Source organism: Heterodontus francisci, chromosome 16, assembly GCF_036365525.1.
Source record: "Heterodontus francisci isolate sHetFra1 chromosome 16, sHetFra1.hap1, whole genome shotgun sequence".
Lineage (NCBI taxonomy): Eukaryota > Metazoa > Chordata > Chondrichthyes > Heterodontiformes > Heterodontidae > Heterodontus > Heterodontus francisci.
The window spans coordinates 65,482,899-65,505,579 of record NC_090386.1 but is presented as its reverse complement, the minus strand read 5'-3'; the positions used below and the strand labels follow the sequence as shown (position 1 = coordinate 65,505,579).

The 22,681-nt window shown below is 41.0% G+C and overlaps 1 protein-coding gene across 1 annotated transcript in view; it reads right to left on the bottom strand.

Annotated features, from left to right (window-relative positions):
- Nucleotides 1–617: 617 nt before the first annotated feature.
- slc17a9b (solute carrier family 17 member 9b) overlaps nucleotides 618–22,681 on the bottom strand; it is a 54,403-nt gene continuing 32,339 nt past the window's right edge. The window contains exons 4-13 of the mRNA XM_068048302.1: nucleotides 21,482–21,581; nucleotides 18,229–18,353; nucleotides 18,008–18,104; nucleotides 13,940–14,036; nucleotides 11,921–12,008; nucleotides 9,382–9,416; nucleotides 9,154–9,269; nucleotides 6,295–6,350; nucleotides 3,939–3,968; nucleotides 618–2,064 (exon numbers count right to left, since the gene is read on the bottom strand). Of these exons, the coding sequence (XP_067904403.1) occupies nucleotides 1,922–2,064; nucleotides 3,939–3,968; nucleotides 6,295–6,350; nucleotides 9,154–9,269; nucleotides 9,382–9,416; nucleotides 11,921–12,008; nucleotides 13,940–14,036; nucleotides 18,008–18,104; nucleotides 18,229–18,353; nucleotides 21,482–21,581 (887 nt within the window). The 3' untranslated portion in view covers nucleotides 618–1,921. The remainder of the gene's footprint in view (nucleotides 2,065–3,938; nucleotides 3,969–6,294; nucleotides 6,351–9,153; nucleotides 9,270–9,381; nucleotides 9,417–11,920; nucleotides 12,009–13,939; nucleotides 14,037–18,007; nucleotides 18,105–18,228; nucleotides 18,354–21,481; nucleotides 21,582–22,681) is intronic.

Below are 22,681 nucleotides of genomic sequence, written 5' to 3'. Positions count from 1 at the left end.
GTAAAAGCTAACTCCAGTTGGCAGAAAGAGGAAGAATGCCAAAATAAGTTTTATTAATTGCACATTTTTTGAAAATATTGAAAGTCATGAAATGTCCAACATTCCATTAGTACTATGAAAACCATACATGTAACACAAACGGTAAATAACCTATACTTCACCGAGTTGACAAGCTGACAATGAGAAAATACCACATGCAAACACCATAAGAATGCGACTGGGATAGTTGAATGGAGCATAGTTTAAGCCAGTCATTCCCATCAACAGAACTAATAAAAGGCAACTGGCATACAAATTTGTAATCAACAATGTCCAACATATGGAATATAGAGCAATTTGGAGGCCTTTAGTAATAATCTACCCCAGAACTAGATTTTAGACATCTAAATTTTGAGTAAAAGCAAAATACTGCGGATGCTGGAAATCTGAAATAAAAACAAGAAATGCTGGAACCACTCAGCAGGTCTGGCAGCATCTGTGGAAAGAGAAGCAGAGTTAACGTTTCAGGTCAGTGACCCTTCTTCAGAACTGGGGTTCCGAAGAAGGGTCACTGACCCGAAACATTAACTCTGCTTCTCTTTCCACAGTTGCTGCCAGACCTGCTGAGTGATTCCAGAATTTCTTGTTTTTATCTAAATTTTGAGATCTGGTCTAGCTGTGGAAATAACCACTAACATAAAAATTAAAAGTAATATACAAGAGTAAGAATTCTGCAATTAATTCAAGAGTATGGGGTTATTACTAGAGGAATTGGAATGTTAAATGGATACCTGTAAGCCTTAAAAATGAAGGCTATTGTTGATCTAATATTCGTTACTAATATTAGAATAATATGCTAACTGAAAACAAAAGTTCTATGCCCGCTGGCAAGCCTGCAGCCAATGAAGAAAGAACTGATATAATGGCCGGAATTTTACGCTGGGCGGACGGGAGCCGGACTCAGACGTAAATATCGGTGCCGATCCCGCTCCCACCCAGCCTGGGGATCCGTCCCGTATTTTACGGATCCCCAGGCTTTAATTGCCCCGAGGCGGGACTTCCACCCACTTGAGGGAGAAGGTCCCGCCTCAGTGAGCTGCTGACCAATCAGCGGGCCGGCAGCTCTTAGTCTCAGCAGTGGCTGCTGAGACTGCAGAGCCCAGCCAACCGAGGAGGATGCAATGGAACCGGGACAGAAGGTAAGTTCGGGCAGCCTCACCAGGGGAATCGGTCATGCCATGGTGAGGCTAGGGTAGTCGTTTGGGGGGGAAAGGGGCGTCCTGGTTCCCGGGGTTGGGGTGGGAGTGGCCCTCAATCAGGCACCTAGTGGCAACTTAAGGGTCTTGATTGGCATCGGGCGGGCAGGTCGTCTTTCACGCCCCCCTGCCGGACCAGCATAAAGTTGGTCGGAGGCAGCATCATGGCAGTGAGGCCTCCCGAAGCCTGCCACTCAATTTCACGCCCCCCCCCCCCCACACCACTATTCGACCCGCTGGGGCGGCGTAAAATTCCGGCCAATGAAAGATTCAAAGCCTAGGTCAGCTACATTTTTCCTGAACTTAAGCTTGGTTCTCCAATAATCAGCACCCTCCTTTAATATATGATCTGTATCTCATCTTACAGACAAGTCACAAATAGAATTCATTTTATTTTGTTCATAAGTTTATATTTTTACATTGATAAATATTCTATTCATGTAAAAATAGTATTTCTCCAACTAATAAAATCACTAAAAATAGCGTAAACATTTTTGTGCGTATTTAAGTACTGCTTTTGTTCAAAACAGAATTTCAGCAGCAACTTGTTTGTAAAAGGAATAAGCTTAACAGTGCCTCAATCCCAGAAAAACACTATTTAGAACATTTATATTTAAAAAGTATATTCTCTCTTCTTTAAGCTTGTGTCAGTAACTTCAGAATTCAATTTGGTTTGAAATCATTCCTTAAACATCTACCCGTCTTGCCTGGCCAAAGATGATAAAGACAGTAAGGCCAAATGTGTTGACTATGCTGATCAAGCTGAAAACAGATGGCCAGGATCCTGAGGATTCTATGAGGTAACCTGCAAAGTATACTAAAGCAACACCTGAAATGAAGAGAAAGTAAAAATTAAAGTGGTGTCTGTGGGAGAAAGGAAGTGTATGCAGGTATGCAGTAGACTGACTCAATACAAACCTTTGACCCACTGCACCGCCCCACCCCCCCCCCCCCCCCCCCCCCCCCCACCCACTGTCTTTAGTTGATTGTTCTGCCATTTTTGCACAGGACATGATTTTCACATGCATTAATGCAAGATGAGTAGCAAAACTCTGATGTTGTCAGTGATCTGACTCCTGCATGCACTAAAATTAGGTGGTGACAGTCCATCTCCAGGAAGTAGTACAACTGCAGCCCGATACATCATCAAGTCTAAAAAGAGTTTCCTTATGATTCATGTGACTGCCAGGGAATTTTACTAATATTAGAAAATTTTAATTTTACAATGATCCCTATCTGCAATCTACAAACATTGCAATCTAACTGTCAGTGAGCAGAGTTCAGAACTGTCAAGTATGTATACAAATACTGGTAACTTCAATGTGCAGGCACAGAGGGCTGAACACAGCCATAGAACATTGTGCACTCAAAAGCAGAACAAGCATCTATCAAGTATCTATACGAGTACTGTTCCTTGCCTGTAGGTTATCGTAACAGAAAAATACTGAAATCCAAAGCCTATTTTATCTTAATGCCTTACCCCAATTTTCTTTTTGAGATGTGCATCACCCATTTTTGCTTAGAAACAGGGTAGCTCCACAAGACCACTCTCCAAATATACAAACTCAGGCAGAGAATGAATCACTTAAGATTCTCTCTAATCCTGAACATTTATGTACGAGGGCACTTATTGAATTTGTTCTAGTCATCCATGAAATAGCAAGTGTCTGGGAATGCAGTACAAAGTCAATATATGAATAGGCCTGTGGGTATCGCACCAGTAAAACTCCATAAGAACATTCAGGAGATAGCATTTTGGAAGAACATTACTAATTAATGCAGATTTTAATTGAGTTTTCTAAAAAGTTGTTCCAAGCTTTTCTTTTGATATCTCCACTGTAGCCCAGCTGCCTTTCAGGTTGTTGGCAGAGTTTGCAATATGACAGAAAGGAAACAGCATGAACTCTCAGGTACATAAGGCATTACAGCATCACATGACTGGAGTGTTTTGCAGTAAGCTATTTATACACACACACACACAAATAATTTTCTGTAGTTCCCAAAACTACACAATTGTACTTAAATGTGCTTAGTCTTGAGAGTTTTCACTGAGGACAGAAACAGATTCTTCAACATAAAATCCAAAACAGGCTGGCTTTCTGTTCTCTGGAGCAAAACTAACAGGAGGCCCAATCAACGTCTTCAAAAACACAAAAGGGTTCAATAGTGTGAATGTTGAGAAAGTATTTCTGTGTGTGTGTGTGTGTGAGTGTGGAACAATTGTTCATAAGTATGATAGCTACTAAAAGACCAAACAAAGGTTTGAGGAGGCATTTCTTTATCCAGAAAGCATTGAGAATGTGGAATGTACTGCCACATGGAGCGCCTGAGGTAGATAGCACTGACACACTTAAGGGTAGGCCTGGTGCATACACGAGTGAAGGGAACAAAGGAATATAGTAACAAGATGGAAGAGGTAATTCAGAGTGGGAGGAAGCTTGTGGAGTTTCCACACTAGCACAGACCAATTGGATTGGCTGGCTAGGTGTTTCGGTGTTGTAGATTCTATGTAAGACAGATAGAAAGGAAGCAATAATTAGTGTGCTTACTGTTCAAGTTCCATAGCTGTAGAGATGGGTGTATCAAGCCATTACAGCTCTTATATTATAGCAAATAATTTTTATCTTTAAGCCCACAAAAGTGTGTATAAACCAATTATACACAGCTAACCCAAATGTAAAAGTTGAAAAAAAACATACTAACCGACCAAAGCTCCACCAGTGTTCATAACACCTATGCAATTGGTAAAACAAAAAAGTTAAATGATCTACATAGAGTAAATTTACTCTTCAAAAAAATAATTAAATAACGATCTACACCAAGATTAATACAGATCACAGAAGTAACTAAGTGATCAGTTTGGCAGCATCTGTGGAGAGAGAAACAAAGTTAATGTTTCGATGACCTTTCATCAGAGCTCCAATCTGATGGACTGTACTGATGAAAGGTCATCAACCTGAAATGTTAACTCTGTTTCTCACCACAGATGGTGCCAGACCTGTTGAGTATTTCCAGCATTCGCAGTATTTTACTTCTGCAAATAGCCAGTTTAACCATTTTATTTATTCTACAGGAATGCGTGGTGATCAGGAATTCCCAGTGAGATGTTAGTAAAAATTCACAGTCCCATAATTTCGAGTGCATGTTTAATGTTTGGAGTGGGAACCTGACATTTTTACTATTTCACATTAGTAATTGCTGACATTTGGTGTGTGTATAAATTTAATGTGCTGTTGAAGTGTCAACTGCATTATAAAATGGTGCAACCTGGACAAAAGATCACTTAACAGGTATTTTAGAGCTGACTTTGGGCAGTAAACTAGACCAAATCCAATTGGTCTTGGGTAGTAAATTGACCAAATCCAATTGGTACAGATAAAATATCTTAAAATTCAGAATCATCTACAAAACTCATTCGCTGCTTCACCGCAGGCTCTCTACATTACATCTCATCTCCAATTATTCATTTTAGCTTTATTGAGTTTAGGAATCTTTGTAGAATTATAGCTTTTAGATATTAGCACAAATAAACTTATGTTTGATAGCCTCCACACTTGCTGTTAACAATGAGAGAATCCCATTATCAGTCACAGGCAGTCACACTAATGCCTGATATATTTCTTAGGTCTGAACAGCAGTAGTACAGTGAACTCTTTGCATAATGGGTCAGTACTAGGACCACTGCTTTTCTTGATATATATTAATGACCTAGACCTCAGTGTACAGGGCACAATTTCAAAATTTGAAGATGACACAAAACTTGAAAGTATTGTGAACTGTGAGGAGGATGGTGATAAACTTCAAGAGGTCACAGACAGGTGGTGGAATGGGGCGGGGGGGGGGGGGTGGGAAACACGTGGTAGATGAAATTTAATGCAGAGAAGTTTGAAATGATTCATCATTCTTCCTACCAAATGTGAGGCAATATAGAATATAGTGTACAATTCTAAAGGGGGGTGCAGGACCTGGGATATATGTGCACAAATCATTGAAGGTGGCAAGGCAGGTTGAGAAAGTGGTTAAAAAGGCATCCTAGGTTTTATAAATAGAGGCACAAAGTACAAAAGCAGGAAGTTATGATGAACCTTTATAAAATGCTGGTTCAGCCTTATCTAGAATATTGTGTCCAGTTCTGGGCATCGCACTTTAGGAAGAATGTGACGGCTTTAGAGAGGGTGCAGAAAGGATTTACAACAATGGTTCCAGGGATGAGGGACTTCAGTTACGTGAATAGATTAGAGAAGCTGGAGCTGTTCTCCTTACAATAAAGGACGTTGACAGGAGACTTGATAAAGGTGTTCAAGATCATAAGGGGACTATACAGAGTAGATAGGGAGAAACTGTTCCCATTGGCGGAAGGGTCAAGAATCAGAGAACACCGATTTAAGGTGATTGGCAAAAGAAACAGTGGCAACATGAGGAAAAATGCTTTTTACGCAGTGAGTGGTTAGGATCTGGATTGCACTAAGAGGGTGGTGGAGACAGATTCAATTGTGGCTTTCAAAAGGGAATTGGATAAGCACCCAAAGATAAAAAAATTTGCTGGGTTACAGGAAAAGGGCGGAGTTACTCTTGCTGAGAGCTGGCGCGTACTTGAGGGGCTAAATGGTTACAGCACAGAAAAAAGCCATTTTATGATTCTACTCTACCATGCTTTGTGCCAGTGATTGAATGTAGATTCACACCCATCATTTCCCACACTTCAACCTCACAGTCAGGAACTAGGTTGCTAAAAAGGAGGTTTGGCACTTTCCTCACAAAAAAGACAAAACAACAAAGGGAGCAATCACCTTGCAGCACTGACTAAAGGAGCAGGCTGCTTGACCACTCCCAGCTGAAAAATGATGTATGGAATTGGGCACGGGGAGGCTGCTTCAAAAATGGGGGAACAAAGAGAACGCAAAACCAAAAGTACTCAAAATATATTAATCATAAGCTCGGACAACTTGCATGCAACGCCCTTGTGTGTTTGCCAACTTCTATTATAAATATTTGTTAACATGGCATAGTGTATACGATTTTCATACCTATGTAAAACTTATTTGTAACTGCGACTTACCAAACAGTGAACCAGCACATGATGGTGCTAAATCTTGTACATTGACAGATACCCCACTATTAAAACAAAGGAAGAACAGTGAAGTACCTCAACTTTACTTTTTACACAACACAATACAGTCACCTGGAATAAAACTTAGTCCTGTGCAGCACTAAGCCTGGATCAGATAAATACAACTTGCAAGTCTTCAGACAAAAGCCCATTTATCATTTACTCAGAAATTCAATCTTAAAACTAGAACTCAACTTAATATTTTAAATCACTTGTGAATACAATTTGCTACCATCTGTACAAAAAAGGAGTTGCATTTGTACACACTTATCACATTCTCAGGCATTTTAAAGTGTTTACAACCAATGAATTATGTTTGAAGTGCAGTCACTCTTGTTTTGTAGCACAAACACAGCAGCCAATCTGCACACAAGATCCCACAAATTGCAATGAACTAAATAGCTGGATCATCCAATTTAGATGTCAAAGATAAATGTTGGACAGGCTATCAATCCAGTACTTCCTCGAATGGTGCCGTGAGATCCTTTACGTTCACTGAAACAGCAGATGGAACCTCGGTTTAAAGTCTCAACTGAAAGGCAGCACCTCCAACAATCTAGCACTCCCTCTAAACTGCACTGATATGTCAGCCTAAATTACATATTCAAATTCTGGAGTGCAATTTGGACCTATAACAATCTTGCTCAGAAGCAAGAGTTTTACCATTGAGGCAAGGCAGGTCACCAGGGCAGGGATGATGGGAAAGCAGGACAGGAAACAGGCAACAGAGTTTTGGATGAAGTCAACTTTATGGAGGGTGCACATGGGAGAATGCTCAGGAGAGCACTGGAATAATCAAGTCTAGAGGTGAAAAGTTATGAAGGAGGGCTTCAGTGACAGATGGACTGAAGTAAGAATGGTGGTGGGTGATGTTATAGGTGGAATGAAGAAGATATGGATTGGAAACTCAGCTCAGGGCCAAAAAGAATGCTAAGATTACAAAAAGGTCTGGTTTAGCAAAAGATAGTGACCAGGAAGGATGTTGAAGCAATAATATAAAAGCAAAACACAGCAGATGCTGGAAATCTGAAATAAAAACAAGAAATGCTGGAAATACTCAGCAGGTCTGGCAGCATCTGTGGAGAGAGAAGCAGAGTTAACGTTTCAGGTCAGTGACCTTTCATCAGAACTGGCAAAGGTTAAAAATGCAATAGGTTTTAAGCAAATAAAGTGGGGGTGGGGCAAGAGATAACAAAAGGGAAGGTGTTGATAGGACAGGGTCACAGAGAATAACTGACCAGAAAGTCATGAAGCAAAGGCAAACAGTATGTTAATGGCATGCTGAAAGACAAAACATTAGTGCAGAGAAGGTGTTAATAGACAGAAAAATGAATAGCCCTGGTCTAAAGCACAAAGATGGAAAAAAGTGGTTAAAAAAAAAATGAATGATGAAACAAACAAAAATAAAATTTAAAAAATAAAACTAAAAATAAAGAAGGTAGGCCCATCATGGTCTGAAATTACTGGACTCAATGTTCAGTCCGGCAGGCTGTAACATGCCTAATCGCTAAATGCGATGCTGATCCTTGAGCTTGTGTTGATGTTCACTGGAACACTGCATCAAGCCCAGGACAGATATGTGGGCATGAGATGTGGGATGTTGAAGCAGGTGGCAAAGGTATGAAGTTAGCACCAAGTACTAAAGATAATGGCTATTATTCAGATACAGGAAAATAAAGAAGCAACCTGCATTTACATAATGCCTGTCACATCCTATGTCCTCAAGATGTCCTAATGCACTTAACAGACAGGAAGTGTAGTATCCCGTTGTCGGGAAATGCAGCAATCAATTTGCACATAGCAAAGTTCCACAAACAATGTTGAGATAAATAACCAGATCATCTGTTTTAGGTGTTGTTTGAAAGACCAGGACATTGAGAAATCTCCCACTCAACTTCAAATAATGCCATGGGATCTTATATTTCACTGAGACAGGGCCTTGGTTTAGTGTTTTTATGTTTAGAGATACAGCACTGAAACAGGCTCTTCGGCCCACCAAGTCTGTGCCGACCATCAACCACCCATGTATACTAATCCTACACTAATCCCATATTCCTACCACATCCCCACCTGTCCCTATATTTCCCTACCACCTACCTATACTAGGAGCAATTTATAATGGCCAATTTACCTACCAACCTGCAAGTCTTTTGGCTTGTGGGAGGAAACCGGAGCACCCGGAGGAAACCCACGCAGACACAGGGAGAACTTGCAAACTCCACACAGGCAGTACCCAGAATTGAACCCGGGTCGCTGGAGCTGTGAGGCTGCAGTGCTAACCACTGTGCCTCAACTGATAGATGGTATTTCTGCAGTACTGAGGGAGTACCCTGGAGTGAGGCTTGAACCTACAACGTCCTGACTCAGAGGTGACAGCACTACCACTGAGCCAAGGCTGATGCCTTAAAATAGCTTATACCATATAACTGTTCCCATTAACAAATAGTGCATGGACTAGGGGGACACAAATTGAAAGTTTTGGGAAAAAGATGTAGGGGGAATATGAGGAAACATTTTTTTTTTTACGCAGTGGGTGGTAATGACCTGGAACTCGCTGCCCACAAGGGTGGTGGAAACTGAGACGATGAATGACTTCAAGAGGAAGTTGGATGGCCACCTGAGAGAAATAGATTTGCAGGGCTATGGAGATCGAGCCGGGGAACTGACTGCATAGCTCAGTGGAGAGCCGACATGGACTTAACGGGCCAAACGGCCTCCTTCTGTGCCGTAAATGACACTGTGACTCTATTGTAAAACCTAATAGATGGCTTAAGACATGCAAATTTAACACAGCCAATCTTAGCTTACCTGTGACTGAAGGTCTGAAGTCCCAAGCTAGCAGATATACATATTAAGGCTTGGTAATAGCTGCCTGAGTAACTCAGTAATTTGGTAAAGATACTAGATAATCCCATGGCAATCACCTGTTTTTTTTAAAAAAACAAAAATTTGTTTTACTTCTATTCTCTTAATACAGCTGAGCCACAGCTGAACTATTTCCAAAGTGTTTTAAATTAAGTATACTAGTTATCATACCTGCATTAACTTACGCACCTTAGCAGTGTCAAACCCTGAAAAATACAAGAGAGTAAATATCGTAACATAGAAAATATTACACTACCAGTGTTGGCAAATAATTGTATACATTTCTCACCTGCATGAATGTTTTGTTTGCCACGTGTTTAGTTTGTCAAGTGTTCAGTTTAACAGATTTGAATAAAATACAACTTTAGCATTTGCAGATTTTTTTCCTTTTTTAAACTGAGATTTATAGAGCTGCTAATAATTCAAAGCAAAGCACTTACGACACCAAAACCGATTCTAACAAATTACAGAATCTATAAATGATTTATATACCTCATAATTGATCTTTTTAAGTAAATTGAAAATAGGTCAAAGGTGCTTCCTAGAATTATAGAAAGTTTAAGGCACAGAGATAGGCCACTTGGCCCATCGTGTCTGTGCCGGCCGAGGAACGATCCACCTATTCTAATCCCACCTTCCACCATTTGGTCTGTAGCCCTGCAGATTACGGCACTGGAGATGCATATCCAGACTCCTTTTGAATGAGTTGAGAGTATCTGCCTCAACTACCCTTTCAGGCAGTGAGTTTCAGACCCCCACCACCCTCTGGGTGAAAAAGTTTTTCCTGATCTCCCCTCTAATTTTTCTACCAATCACTTTAAATGTATGTCCCCTAGTCACTGACCTCTCTTCTAAGGTCAATAGGCCTTCACCTCCACTCTATCCAGGCCCCTCAAAATTCTGTACATTTCAATCAGATCTCCCCTCAGCCTTCTCTGTTCCAAGGAGAACAACCCCATCCTATCCAATCTTTCCTCATAGCTGCTTATCACAATAACTTATCTCGTCTTCAAACCCCTTTTGTATGGACTTTCATTGTTTCAGGATAATTTTAAAATGTTTACCGTTCATTAAAGTGCAATATTAACAATTTTAGAAAGGGAACCTTCCAAACACAGTAGAATTGTACTTTGTAATCCCTATTGCATGTCCAGTTGTTCCCCTTTGTAAAGTGGCTTGGGAAATTTCAAGAGCTAGAGAAGTGCAAGTGGTTCTACTATACTGACTGCAGCAGTCCTGAACAAATATTACTAGGTGATATCTCATGGTATTGTTCACAGCCTGAGGAGGTGATCAAGCTGCGTCTGAAGGGACCAAGTGTGTGGATAGAAACCAGGGTGCAGAAAGGTACTGGGTTAAGATTTGGGGCGTGTGGGTAGCAGGGCATTGTGTTAGGAAAATGGATTAACTCACAAAAGGGAGATAATAAATTTTAATTATTTTCCAATTATAAGGCAAAGAAAAGAGCACAAACAGGCTTTCTTCGGTTTAAGGGAGAAAAGTGAAATTTATTAAACCTTAAACTTAAACTCTATTACAGTTAATGCCTACGGATATATATGACGCACCCACACTAGCATGTACACGCGATACACACATGCAAATAGGGACAGAAAAGAGAAGAAAAATAAAATGGAGAGGTTTGAGGCAATCTCGAAAGGGGGTTTCTTGTTACTGTTTGTGTGTTTCCAGCTCACCATACAGTCCTTGATTGTCGACAGCTATTACTTTTCATTGGGGCCCAGTATTCTTCTTAAACCTGTTCACTGTAGGAGACTTTTCTCTCTTGGGGGTTCATATCTCTCCAATGGTTTCCAAAGCTGGCGAGAACGAGATGAGAGCAGATAGGAGAGAGGTCTTCTCAGTCCAGGAGAAAAGTGCTTTATGATTTCATCTCGGCACAGTGGCGCAGTGGTTAGCACCGCAGCCTCACAGCTCCAGTGACCCGGGTTCAATTCTGGGTACTGCCTGTGTGGAGTTTGCAAGTTCTCCCAGTGTCTGCGTGGGTTTCCTCCGGGTGCTCCGGTTTCCTCCCACAAGCCAAAAGACTTGCAGGTTGGTAGGTAAATTGGCCATTATAAATTGCCCCTAGTATAGGTATGTGATAGGGAAATATAGGGACAGGTGGGGATGTGGTAGGAATATGGGATTAGTGTAGGATTAGTATAAATGGGTGGTTGATGGTCGGCACAGACTCGGTGGGCTGAAGGGCCTGTTTCAGTGCTGTATCTCTAAATCTGTGGCAAGTTCAAAAAACCAACAGCCAGCTAGTCATGTGACTAAAACTGGTCTGACCACTTCTTCTGTGTATTAGAGAAGCAACGACTGGGTCTCTTTGTTCAAACACTGTCTGTTACTATGCAAATATCTTTCCAGTCAGGGGCTTGCAATTTTAAGTTTTAATGTTCATGCGGCGAAATAATGTGTGCCTCAGTCTTGGCAGGTGGGGGATTTGCCTGACAGTACATACCAGAAATTTGCTGATTCGGGTCTATTCACATAATTAGGGCTACTGATTTATGCTGACCAAATCAAGTTACATTTTTATAATGAGGTTGAGGGATCAAAACCCACAATTCTATTATTCCATGAAAAATTGCATCCTGTAAATACAAGCCTTGTATTGTCTTCAATTAAAAGATTATTTTGTTTTCCATTTCTTTGTGCTGACTCATACAGTATCACAAGTCAGGTTGAGCTAGTTTCTCACCAAGGTTGACCAGATGATCAGTCAGAAAGCCACCAAACAAGGAGAATGGTACTGCAACAGCCCATGGAACTACATTGAAAACCCAACCCTGAAAAGACAAAGATAGAATGCAGTCAGTTCTCAATGAGAACATTCTTCTTCAAATTAAACTCACCAATCATTCATTCAAACTTAGCAGTTGAAAGTCCAAGATATTTATAATTGATAAAATAAAAACTCCCATTTTGTTAGCTGCTCACCTGTTTATACCAATTCATTCTCTTTTCCAATCACAAAGAAGGCGCAAGAGAGATTATATAATGTTAATGTACATCTCAGAATCAAAGAGAAACCCCAACAGAAATGATAACAATATTCTCAATGAGGAGCCTGGTAAATAGACAAAAAAACTCTACTGTATCAACACGGATAATTCTCTACCTTTGCATTGCTGGCAGTACTGCTGGTAGTGGATGAGTGTATGTATGTTGGAAATTAATTGCAGTGATCACCTAATGTTCACAAAATCATGCATAGTTGCACCCAAGGCTCCATATTGGCAGTGTCACATAGGAAGGTTACCCTCTGGTGCAAGAAGGAGTTAAATTTGTCTATGCACTGTACAAATGCATTTAAAATTGCAGCTGCATAGGTATATTTGCACAGTGTTCACAAGGTATAAGTTGCAACCCTTCGAGTATAATGCTGTCATCTTCCAAAATTATTATTTTAATTGTATATAATTTAACAAGCACTATGACAAACGAATGCAGTTTTTTGGCACCTGACAATCAACATGGTGCAAAAATCCGTTACTCTCCAGGAAATTGCACCAACCCGTTTAGCGAAACAACTTAAAATGCTACAGATTATGCCTAGCAAGAGGAAAATCAGCGATAATATGACAAAACCACTGCCAGGCTGAATGCCTCAGGCCTTCCAAATCCTCTCGGTGAAAACAGTAAAGTGATGTCGTTATCTCTCAGTTGGACAGAATTCAGCTATTGGCAAAGCTACAGAAGCAAAAAAGTCACTTTTTTAAAATAAGAACAGTTGTGGACCACCTGTGTTGGAAAGAATATAAAACATTCCCTTTGCTCCACTAAATTTCCCAGTGGCTTGAGAGCACTGTACAGATGAGGGATAAGAAAAATAACTTCACTATCTGCTTCTATTTATAACAGCATTGGCACCAGTCCTTTGGGACGATCTCCAGAAGGTCGGAGGTGACTACAGTATTTACAGTGCTAATTTGCTGCCAGCTTTCAACAGTAATGTTGGGAGATGATCTGCACTGTAAAAAGAGTAAGATTTCATCATTTCTGAAAAAGCTGAAAATAGCTACAGCATGCCCTACATACACTGTGCCAAGCGGTAGAAGACAGACAGATGAGCCCAAAGGGCATGAAGTGGTCTTTTTGTGCTGTTTCATCTCAGTTTTCCAGTAATGTGTGAAGATCCATCATGTCCAAAATTAAAAATGTATCATTCAGAATAGCTGAGTGTTTGAAAGATGTAACCAAGTTTAGAATTCAAAAGTTTAATACTTATACACAATCTCATATTGAATATAAGTCTATAATACTTATTAGCTTCCTATCTTGCTCCAGGCTTTTCCATCATTCTCAATATACCTTGCAACATTCTCCAACTGAAACAGCAGGCAAATCTCCACTAATGTAACTCTACACAAGTGCTAAAAAGTGCCCAAGAGCAGCCCACAGTACATACCCTGGATGTTTATCCTCCCTGTGGGAGAACTGCCAAACCTCTAATGACTGCTTCCTTCTAATGTCATGGTCTATACGAAAGCCTCATCACCATGGTCACCGTTACAGCTGACATAGAACCATGATAAGAATGGATAGATTGTGATTCTGCTTTGATATCTATTCTTCAAGATCTTGTTTTAGTGAGACAATGATACATTGCCACATATAAACGCAAAGTTTTGAAGGGCTTTTGCCAAAATATTATAATGAATTAAATAGACTATCTTATAAAGAGCTAGATATGATTGACAAGCTAGAGACAACACACCTTGGATTCAGGAAATGAATCATGGAAGAATGTTGGCATCCATGACAAAAGGCAGAAAAATGTGCTGCTGGTGCAAACATGAGCTACAATGACAGCCCTGTTAAAAAAGCAAACATTAAAAGAATTATATGTAATAGACTAAATAATACAAAACAAATGTAGTGATGGTAAATGACCAAAAATGTGAAAAAAACTAACACTGCGAAAGGCAGACCTCATTATAAAAGATAAAGAATCTCCTAAGCAGAGGTCGTCAAAGCTGTACATTTCCACCGAGTGGTGGTAGAGAAAAACTGCTTTTCTCCGGTGATGGAGGAAACAAAATCAAACGTCGGAGACTTTAGTTCAAATTTAACAGAACTTGTTTTAATTAGAGTTGGAGTTGGAGGTAGTGTGGTGTGGGATGAGATACAACAAAAGACACGATCCAGGTACTGAAGTATTAATGGTGTTGATGTAAGCAGACTACTTGACTTGGGCTTTAAGAAGAGAACTGCAAGATACAGGTATAATATGAACAAGCCTCAATCAAGACCATGGATTGGAAAGGTCATCCACCCCACATATAGTGGATATGTGGAACAGACTGCAAGCACAAAAGTTAATGCTTTGTTGATTTAACTTTGGAAAATAAAAGGTGGATTAATATCTAGTTGGAAATGGATGGAAGATTATAGGAAAGGGATAGGCTGAAATGATAAAACATTCCACAGGGCAGGATAGCTCCTGTAATGTTAGCTGGCTGCATTATCTGTAGAGGCTAGCTAACTGAAGATGAATAGTTTACAAATACGATGGATAGATATTCTGAAGTTTTATTGGATTACCTTTGCCAGTTAGTGACTATTTATACAGATGTTTTCTTGAGAAAAATAAATTGAATAGTGGTGAAATTGGCACACAGTTCATGAACGTGGATTGTACATGGTCATTGGAAAGTGAGAGCTTGATAGGGTCAAAAGACCTTATGCAAACCAACCCATAACACTCACAAGCAACTTATCAAAGACTTGGGAGAAGGAGGCTACTGTCCTTTCAACTGGATAATGACAAGTGACAGAGGGCAGAGGGGGAGATAGGGGCAGGAAGAAAGTTAGACTAGTACTCTGCAGCACTTTGGTGTCACTCAATTACTCAAGGTATAGGTTTCATCTTTGACAATTATGAACATGGAAATTCAATATTTCTGGGAATAGCTGCGAACTTTTCAGTAAGCATCACCATTCATTGATTATACACTCAAATAGCCAGAATCTGTTGTTACTTTCTTTGTCTGTTCTATCTTTGAGATTTATCCTGAAAGACAACAGATATTGGGGTCGACTTCAGGGCCCAAATTAGAACACAGCCTAGTGAGCCATGGTTGGGGTTGAGAGACAAAAAAGGAAGACTTATGATAGGGTGGAAGGCAGGAGAGATTAAGTGACAAAAAGAAATTCTCATGGGACAAATAACAAAAAGATGGGTCTAGAGGAGGTGTAAATGGGAATAACAGAATCACCAACACTTGTTGTCCAAAAACAAAAAAGGGCAGAGGATATGATCCAAAATTGTTGAACTCAACACTGAGTCCAGAGGCTGTAAAGTACCCAATCAAAACATGAGGTGCTGTTCCTTGAGCTTACACTGAGCTTCACTGGAACATTGTAAATTCTGAGGACAAAGCGGTCAGAGTGGAAGTGGGACAGAGAATTCAATTAACAGATGACTAGAAGCTCAGGGCCACGCTTGCAGATGGAATGGAAGTGTTCTGCAAAGCAGTCACCCAATCTGCGTTTAGTCTCCCCAATGTAGCAGAGACCACATCGTGAGCAAATACAGTATATGAAAATGAAAGTACAAGTAAATCATTGTTTCACCTGGAAGGAGTATTAGGGTGAGAATGGAGGAGGTAATAGGGAGAGAATGTTGGAGTGATAGAGGAGTGAATCAGGGTGTCACAGAAGGATTCCCCACAGAATGTTGGAGGGGAGGGGAGAAAAATGGAAGATGTGTTCGTTTGTGGTATCATGCTGGAAGTGGCAAAAATGGCAGAGGATGATCTGTTAAATATGGAGATTGGTGGGGTGAAAGGAAAGGACATGGGGAATCCTATCATGGTTCCTGGAGAGAGGGAAGGAGAATGCAAAAATGTGGGAAATGGAATGAATGCTGTTGTGGGCTCTCTCCACCAAGGTCAGGGAAATCCTCAATTCAGGAAAAAGAATACCAACACCCCTCAATTTACCCACTTATAAATCAATTCAAATTAACTACTGTGAGGCATCTGCAGAGGTTTCATTTGAATGCAACTATGTTTATTATAATGTAAATACTGCCATCTTGAGGCTGGAAACCCCATCCAAAACCAACTCCGGCAAAGGGAAATCTCATCTAAGTAAACTAGGGTAGTATTACAGATCGGTGATATTCCAAACCCCACTTTAAAAATGTTTGCCATGTACCAAACCACACCCACCTCCTGCAATGCCATTTCTTATAGACAAAATAAAAATTAAATCCTGAAAATTCAATGGTTTGCTAATGGTTGAATGTTATGTTTTTGCTAATTGGTCTCCAGAGTTATGAAATGTTGCAGCACTATTTCAGTACCAAGATATCGCTAGCAAGGTGCTGCATTCAACTCTGAAGTATTTGTTAAAAAACTACTAGTAACATGGTAGCTGATGATCAATAGAGCTTAAGTTCTTTTTTCCATTTTATCGTCATCAACAACAACTTGCATTTATATAGTACCTTCAATATAGATAATGTCCCAAGGCAAGCATTAAAAGGGGTACTATCATCTTGTATAGGGACTAATATGTCATTGAAAAGCCAATAGATTATTAATACTGGCACAGATCAGCCCTCATCACACACTCCAACCTTTCCTATAACAATTTAAATCTACAAAACAAAAAGCAAGAAGAAAATAGTGAAAGAAAATCCTACTAGGTGAATCAAAACCATCCTAGTAGATGTACACTACATATGGTAACTATGCCAATTAGGAAGTCCTAAATTGGAAGCTTTAAAAAAAAACAAATTTCACAAAGTCAGAGTTTTCATAAAACACAAAATGCCCCAAAAATGTAAAGTTAATCGAAATGTTATTTTCTTAAATATCAATGACAGAAATTATGAGATTAATTTATCTTTGTTCCAACACGTCAAGTTCAGTTTTTGATGCATTATTGGGCAGCACAGTGGTTAGCACTGCAGCCTCACAGCTCCAGTGACCCGGGTTCAGTTCTGGGTACTGCCTATGCGGAGTTTGCAAGTTCTCCCTGTGACCGCGTGGGTTTCCTCCGGGTGCTCCGGTTTCCTCCCACATGCCGAAGACTTGCGAGTTGATCGGTAAATTGGCCATTGTAAAAAATTGCCCCTAGTGTCGGTAGGAGAATTGTGGGGATGTGAGAGGGGGAAAATGGGATTAATATAGGAATAGTATCAATGGGTGGTTGATGGTTGGCACGGACTTGCTGGGCCGACGGGCCTGTTTCGATGCTTTATCTCTCTATGACTCTAACTAGGTTATTAAAAATAATACATTAACACTCACCTTTGGAGATACAGTGCTTCACATTCTGATCACTTCAACATAGGGTAGGTATTGTGTCACAGGGAGACATATCCACAAATTTCTACACTTTCTGTATGCAGTACAATTTGTTGGCAGAATGTCCCAAAGGTAGTGAAAATGCCAGTTTCTAAGTCATAATCACTTGTGACAAGAAGTCATACTTCTAGGCCACATTTAACTTTGTTTGAAGGTCATGAGGTCAAGCCCCACTCCAAACCTTAAGCACACAATCCATGCTGATTGTGATGCAGTATGTGTGAGGGAGTGTTGCACTAAGTGTCAGAAGTGCTGTCTTTCAGATGAGATGCTTCATCTCATCAAATGCTTTATCTGTCATTTCAGGTGAAAATAAAAGAGCACACGGCATTATTTGAAGACGAGTAGGAGAGCTCTGCTAATATACTAGCCAATATTTATCCCTCGGGTCATGCAAGGTGGTATACAAAAAGCAAATTCACTCTTTCTTAAACCATCTAGGAAGAACACTGCAGTCAGTCACTTACCATACAGAAGCGCTTCTAAACAATTTTCTCCATGCGACTTTATTGTTCTTTGAATTCACTAGACTGTTGCCCAAACTTTCAAAAGATATAATCTGGTCTATATGACATAAATTGTTACTCATGTCAAAGATCTGAACATAATTGCAGAAAGGAACAACAAATCTCACTGAAGACAAAATAAATGACAGACAGGGACTTATAAATAAGTAACATATATTCACCTTTAAGGTAATATTTCCACATACAGTAGGCCCAAAGTATGGAAGGGAGGCCAGAGAAGTAGAACACACTCTCCCAGCCATACCAGTCCAACAACACTGAGCCAACAGCTCCGATTAATAATGTTCTACAGAAACACAAAAGGGTAACAGTTCATTACAATGCAATGGCAAGTGACCATTCAGTACAAACAAAGTCAGCATTTCTTTTGTCCCAGTACTGTTTGCAATGCATCCCATGAACCACAATGAACCATGAACTGCAGTAACTTATCAGTGATACCTTGGTTTTAAAACAATTACCAAAGTTATTTTCACAGAATTATTTTCCAATGGAGCATCAGCAATTAATATAGCTCATTGTAATATCATGTAAATGAGACTATGAAAACACCATTAGTAAAATGTCCCATGAACATAGGCAAACATATAAAAAGGACACTAAGCCAAGGCAGGGGATAGTAGGACAGGTGACTGAAAGCTTGGTCAAAGAGGTAAATTGTAAGCAGCATTTTATCAGAGAAAAGAAAAAGAGGTTTAGGGAGGGAATTCGAGAGCTTAGGGTCTTGACAGCTGAAGGCATGGCTGCCAATGGTGGAGCAATTAAAACTGGGGATGTTCAAAAGGCCAGAATTGGAAAAGCACAGATTTCTTGTGGGGTTGTAGTGCTGGAGGAGATTACAGAGATAAGGAGGGGCAAGATAAATGAGGGATCTGAAAAAGAACATTAAAAAAAAAACAAGGGGCTGGATTTTCTGCTGGAGACAGGGCTCCCAGCACAAGGCCAAAAAGGCAGGGGGAACCTCGCTGTTGCATTTTCATGCTCCCCCTAGAGCAATCTTCTGTTCTTTTAAAATTAAAGTTTCAGGAGCCGGGATGTCCATTCCTTTAAAGACGGGGATCCTGCCTCCAAGAGCTGCTGAACAATCAGAGGGCTGGCAGTTCAACAGTATCGGCAGCGCCACCAGGAGCAGTGGCCACTACTGGTACTGCAGAGGCATCAGATCCAGGCCCAGAACTGGAATAAAAGCAAAATACTGCGGATGCTGGAAATCTGAAACAAAAACAAGAAATGCTGGATTCACTCAGCAGGTCTGGCAGCATCTGTGGAAAGAGAAGCAGAGTTAACGTTTCGGGTCAGTGACCCTTCTTCGGAACAGCTGGAACCCTGGACTAGAAGTAGGTGAGGCAGGACTGCTGGGGCCAGTCCAGAAGGCTGGGGGTGGTCATGCAGTCCAAGGGGAGGGGGATCCTGGGGGTGAGGGGGGTAAAGTTGTTCCCAGTGGGGTTCTCTGTGAGCCACGAATTGCCCACGTAAAAGGGACCCACCCCACCCCCAAGCCCGCAGGGAGGTCGCCTCATTTTACAAAGCATCCTCCCAGTGCGGTTGAGGCACCCCGCCACTGGTAAGATCCCAGGGGTGGCAGGAAGAGGCCCTTAATTGGCTGTTAATAGGTCACTTATGGGCCTCAAATGGCCTCTGGGCAGGAAGGTTGTCACCGGCCTATCCCACCCAGGAAGATTGCATGGCGACAGGGAGGTGAAGGGCCCTCCGTCCCCCCTCGCCATAATACTCCATGCCCCCCTGTCTCTGACCCCGCCTCAGGAGATCACACAAAATCTTGGCCAAAGTATTGTTTGCCCGGGTGCCAATGTAGTCAGCAAACATAAGGATGATGTGTCAACAGGACTCGATGGGAGTTGGGACAGTGGCAGCAGAGTTTTGGATGACCTCAAGTTCACGGAGGCTGGCCAAGAGTCAATAGTCAGGTCTGGAGGTTACAAATGCATGGATAAGTGTTTCAGCAGTAGATGAGCTGAGGCAGGGCAGAGTCAGGTTATTTACAGAGGTGGAAATAATCGGTCTTAAGTGATGGTGTGGTCAAAAGCTCATCTCAGGGACATAAATGACATCAAGGCTGCCAACAGCCTTGTTCAGTCTAAGACAGTTGTCAGGGACAGAGATGGAGTCAGTGGCTGGGGAACAGAGTCTGTGGAAGGGCCCAAAGACAATGGCTTCAGTCTTCTCAGTATTTTGTTGGAGCACTTTCTGCTCATCCAGTACTGGATGTCAGACAAGTAATCTGACAATTTACAGGCAGTGGAAGGGTTGAGAGAGAGATTGGTGAGGTAGAGCTGGGTAATGTCAGCGTACATATGGAAACTGACACTGTTTTTGGATGATGTCGTTGAGGGGCATCACACAGTTGAGAAATAGCAGGGGGTCCAGCGATTGATCACTGGGGGACACCAGAGGTATCGGTGCGGGAGCAGGAAAAGAAGCCATTACAGGTGATTCTTGGGCTACAACAGGATAGATAAGAATGGAACCAGGCGAGTGCAGTCCCACCCAGCTGGACAACAGTAAACAGAACCTAACACGAATCTATTATTTGTTTTGTCATGTGACTGCTTCACAAGGGAAATCTGTCGGGGAACTAAACCTTTGCCTACTTTTTATCCAGTGCCAGATACAGCACCAATTAGATATTCAGTAAAATTCCAACCATAATGCTCAACTTCAACAGATAACTGCGATACAACATTTACCTTTTCCACTCTAGCCATCCTCTGGCAGGCCTGGATGAGGCTGCTAACAAACATCAAACTGTGTGTGGTTATGTGCTGTGATCCATAATCAGTGGGGACAGTGTCAAGACGAGATAAAGCTAGTTAAGTTTGAACACTTTTAACCAGCAGAAATAAGAGGCTGGGCTGGATCCAAACCAGGTCCCAGGAGTCAGCCCACTGGGCCGCATCCTAAATCCAAACTAAATAACAACTTCATTCACGAGATTATGCATTATGCAAAGAAAGTCGCTAAACTCAAGCACACAAGAACTGAAGAAACCAGCACAGAAAATTGCATCACGGCATCAGCAGTAGAATCTGTCAAGCAGTTATTGCTGGTGATAGTCATGGAAGGACACTTAGCATGATGTTGCTTTATTCATCAACTTCGCAGAGTTATTAATCCATTTAAAATCAACAGGTTCATGCCAGTATTCAAAGAGTTTACAGAGGGAATAGCTGAATACATTAAGCAATTGTCTAATAACAATAGCAACAGTAATTTCTAGCCTATAATACTTTCAATACAGTTACAAGTTATTTTTGTGATGCGAGTAATTAACTTATTTGTGTATTACCACAAAATGAGATGAACACAGTATTGTCATCTGTTGCCAAGATTGGTCTTTCCTACCCCAGCCTAGGTACTTGGCTTCTTGTAATCAACCTTAAAGATGTGACTTACCCAACCTGAGAGCCTGTGCACACTGCACTGGAGGTAAACGCTCGCTCGCTTTCCTGCACCTTATTGGAGAATAGACTTGCCAGGGATGGAAAATAAACACCTAAATCTCCCCAAAAAAATATAATATTAGCCTTTGTAATTATTATTTAGCTTAATTACAATTATCATTTTAAGTTGGAAGAGTTAAAGGTGCATTCAGAATTGAAACATTCAGAGCATTTTAAAATTCCTTAAACTCTAAAATGTCATGGAACATAGGATCAAGAGTAGGCCATTTAGCCCATCGAGCCTGCTCTGCCATTCAATTAGATCACGGCTGATCATCTATCTCAACGCCACTTTCCCAGGCTATCTGCATACCCTGTTAGTATTCAGATATCTAGCGATTTCTGTCTTGAATATGCTCAATGTTTGAGCTTCCACAGCCCTCTGCGTAGAGAATTCCACAGATTCATCATCCTCTGAATGAAAAAATTCCTCCTCATCTCAGTCCTAAATGGCCTATCCCATATTCTGAGACAATGTCCCCTGATTCTGGACAGGGGAAACATCCTATCTACATCCATCCTGTCGCATCCTGTAAGAATTTTGTAAGTTTCAATGAGATCACCTCTCATTCTTCGAAACTCTAAAGAATACAGGCCCAGTTTCCTCAATCTCTCCCCATAAGACAACCCCGTCATCCCAGGGATTATCTGGCGAACTTCCGTTGCACTCCCTCCATGGCAAGTTTATCCTTCCTTAGATGAGAAAACCAAAACTGTACACAATACTCCAGGTGCGGTCTCATCAAGGCTCTATACAATTGCAGCAAGACGTCTTTACTCCTGTATGTAAATCCCCTTGCGATGAAGGCCAACATACCATTTGCCTTCCTAATTGCTTGCTGCACCTGCATACTAGCTTTTAGTGACTCAAACAAGCAAATCCAGGTCCCTTTGGACATCAACACTTTCCAAATTCTCACCATTTAAGAAATACTGACTTCACACTTATTCACATTATATTCCATCTGCCATGTTTTTGCCCATTCACTTAGCCTGTTCAAGTCCCCTTGAAGCCTCCTTGCATCCTCCTCACAACTTACATTTCCACTTAGTTTTGTGTCATCAGCAAATTTGGAAATTACATTTGGTTCCCACATGCAAATCATTTATATAGATTGCGAACAACTGTGGCCCCAGCATTGATCCTTGCGGT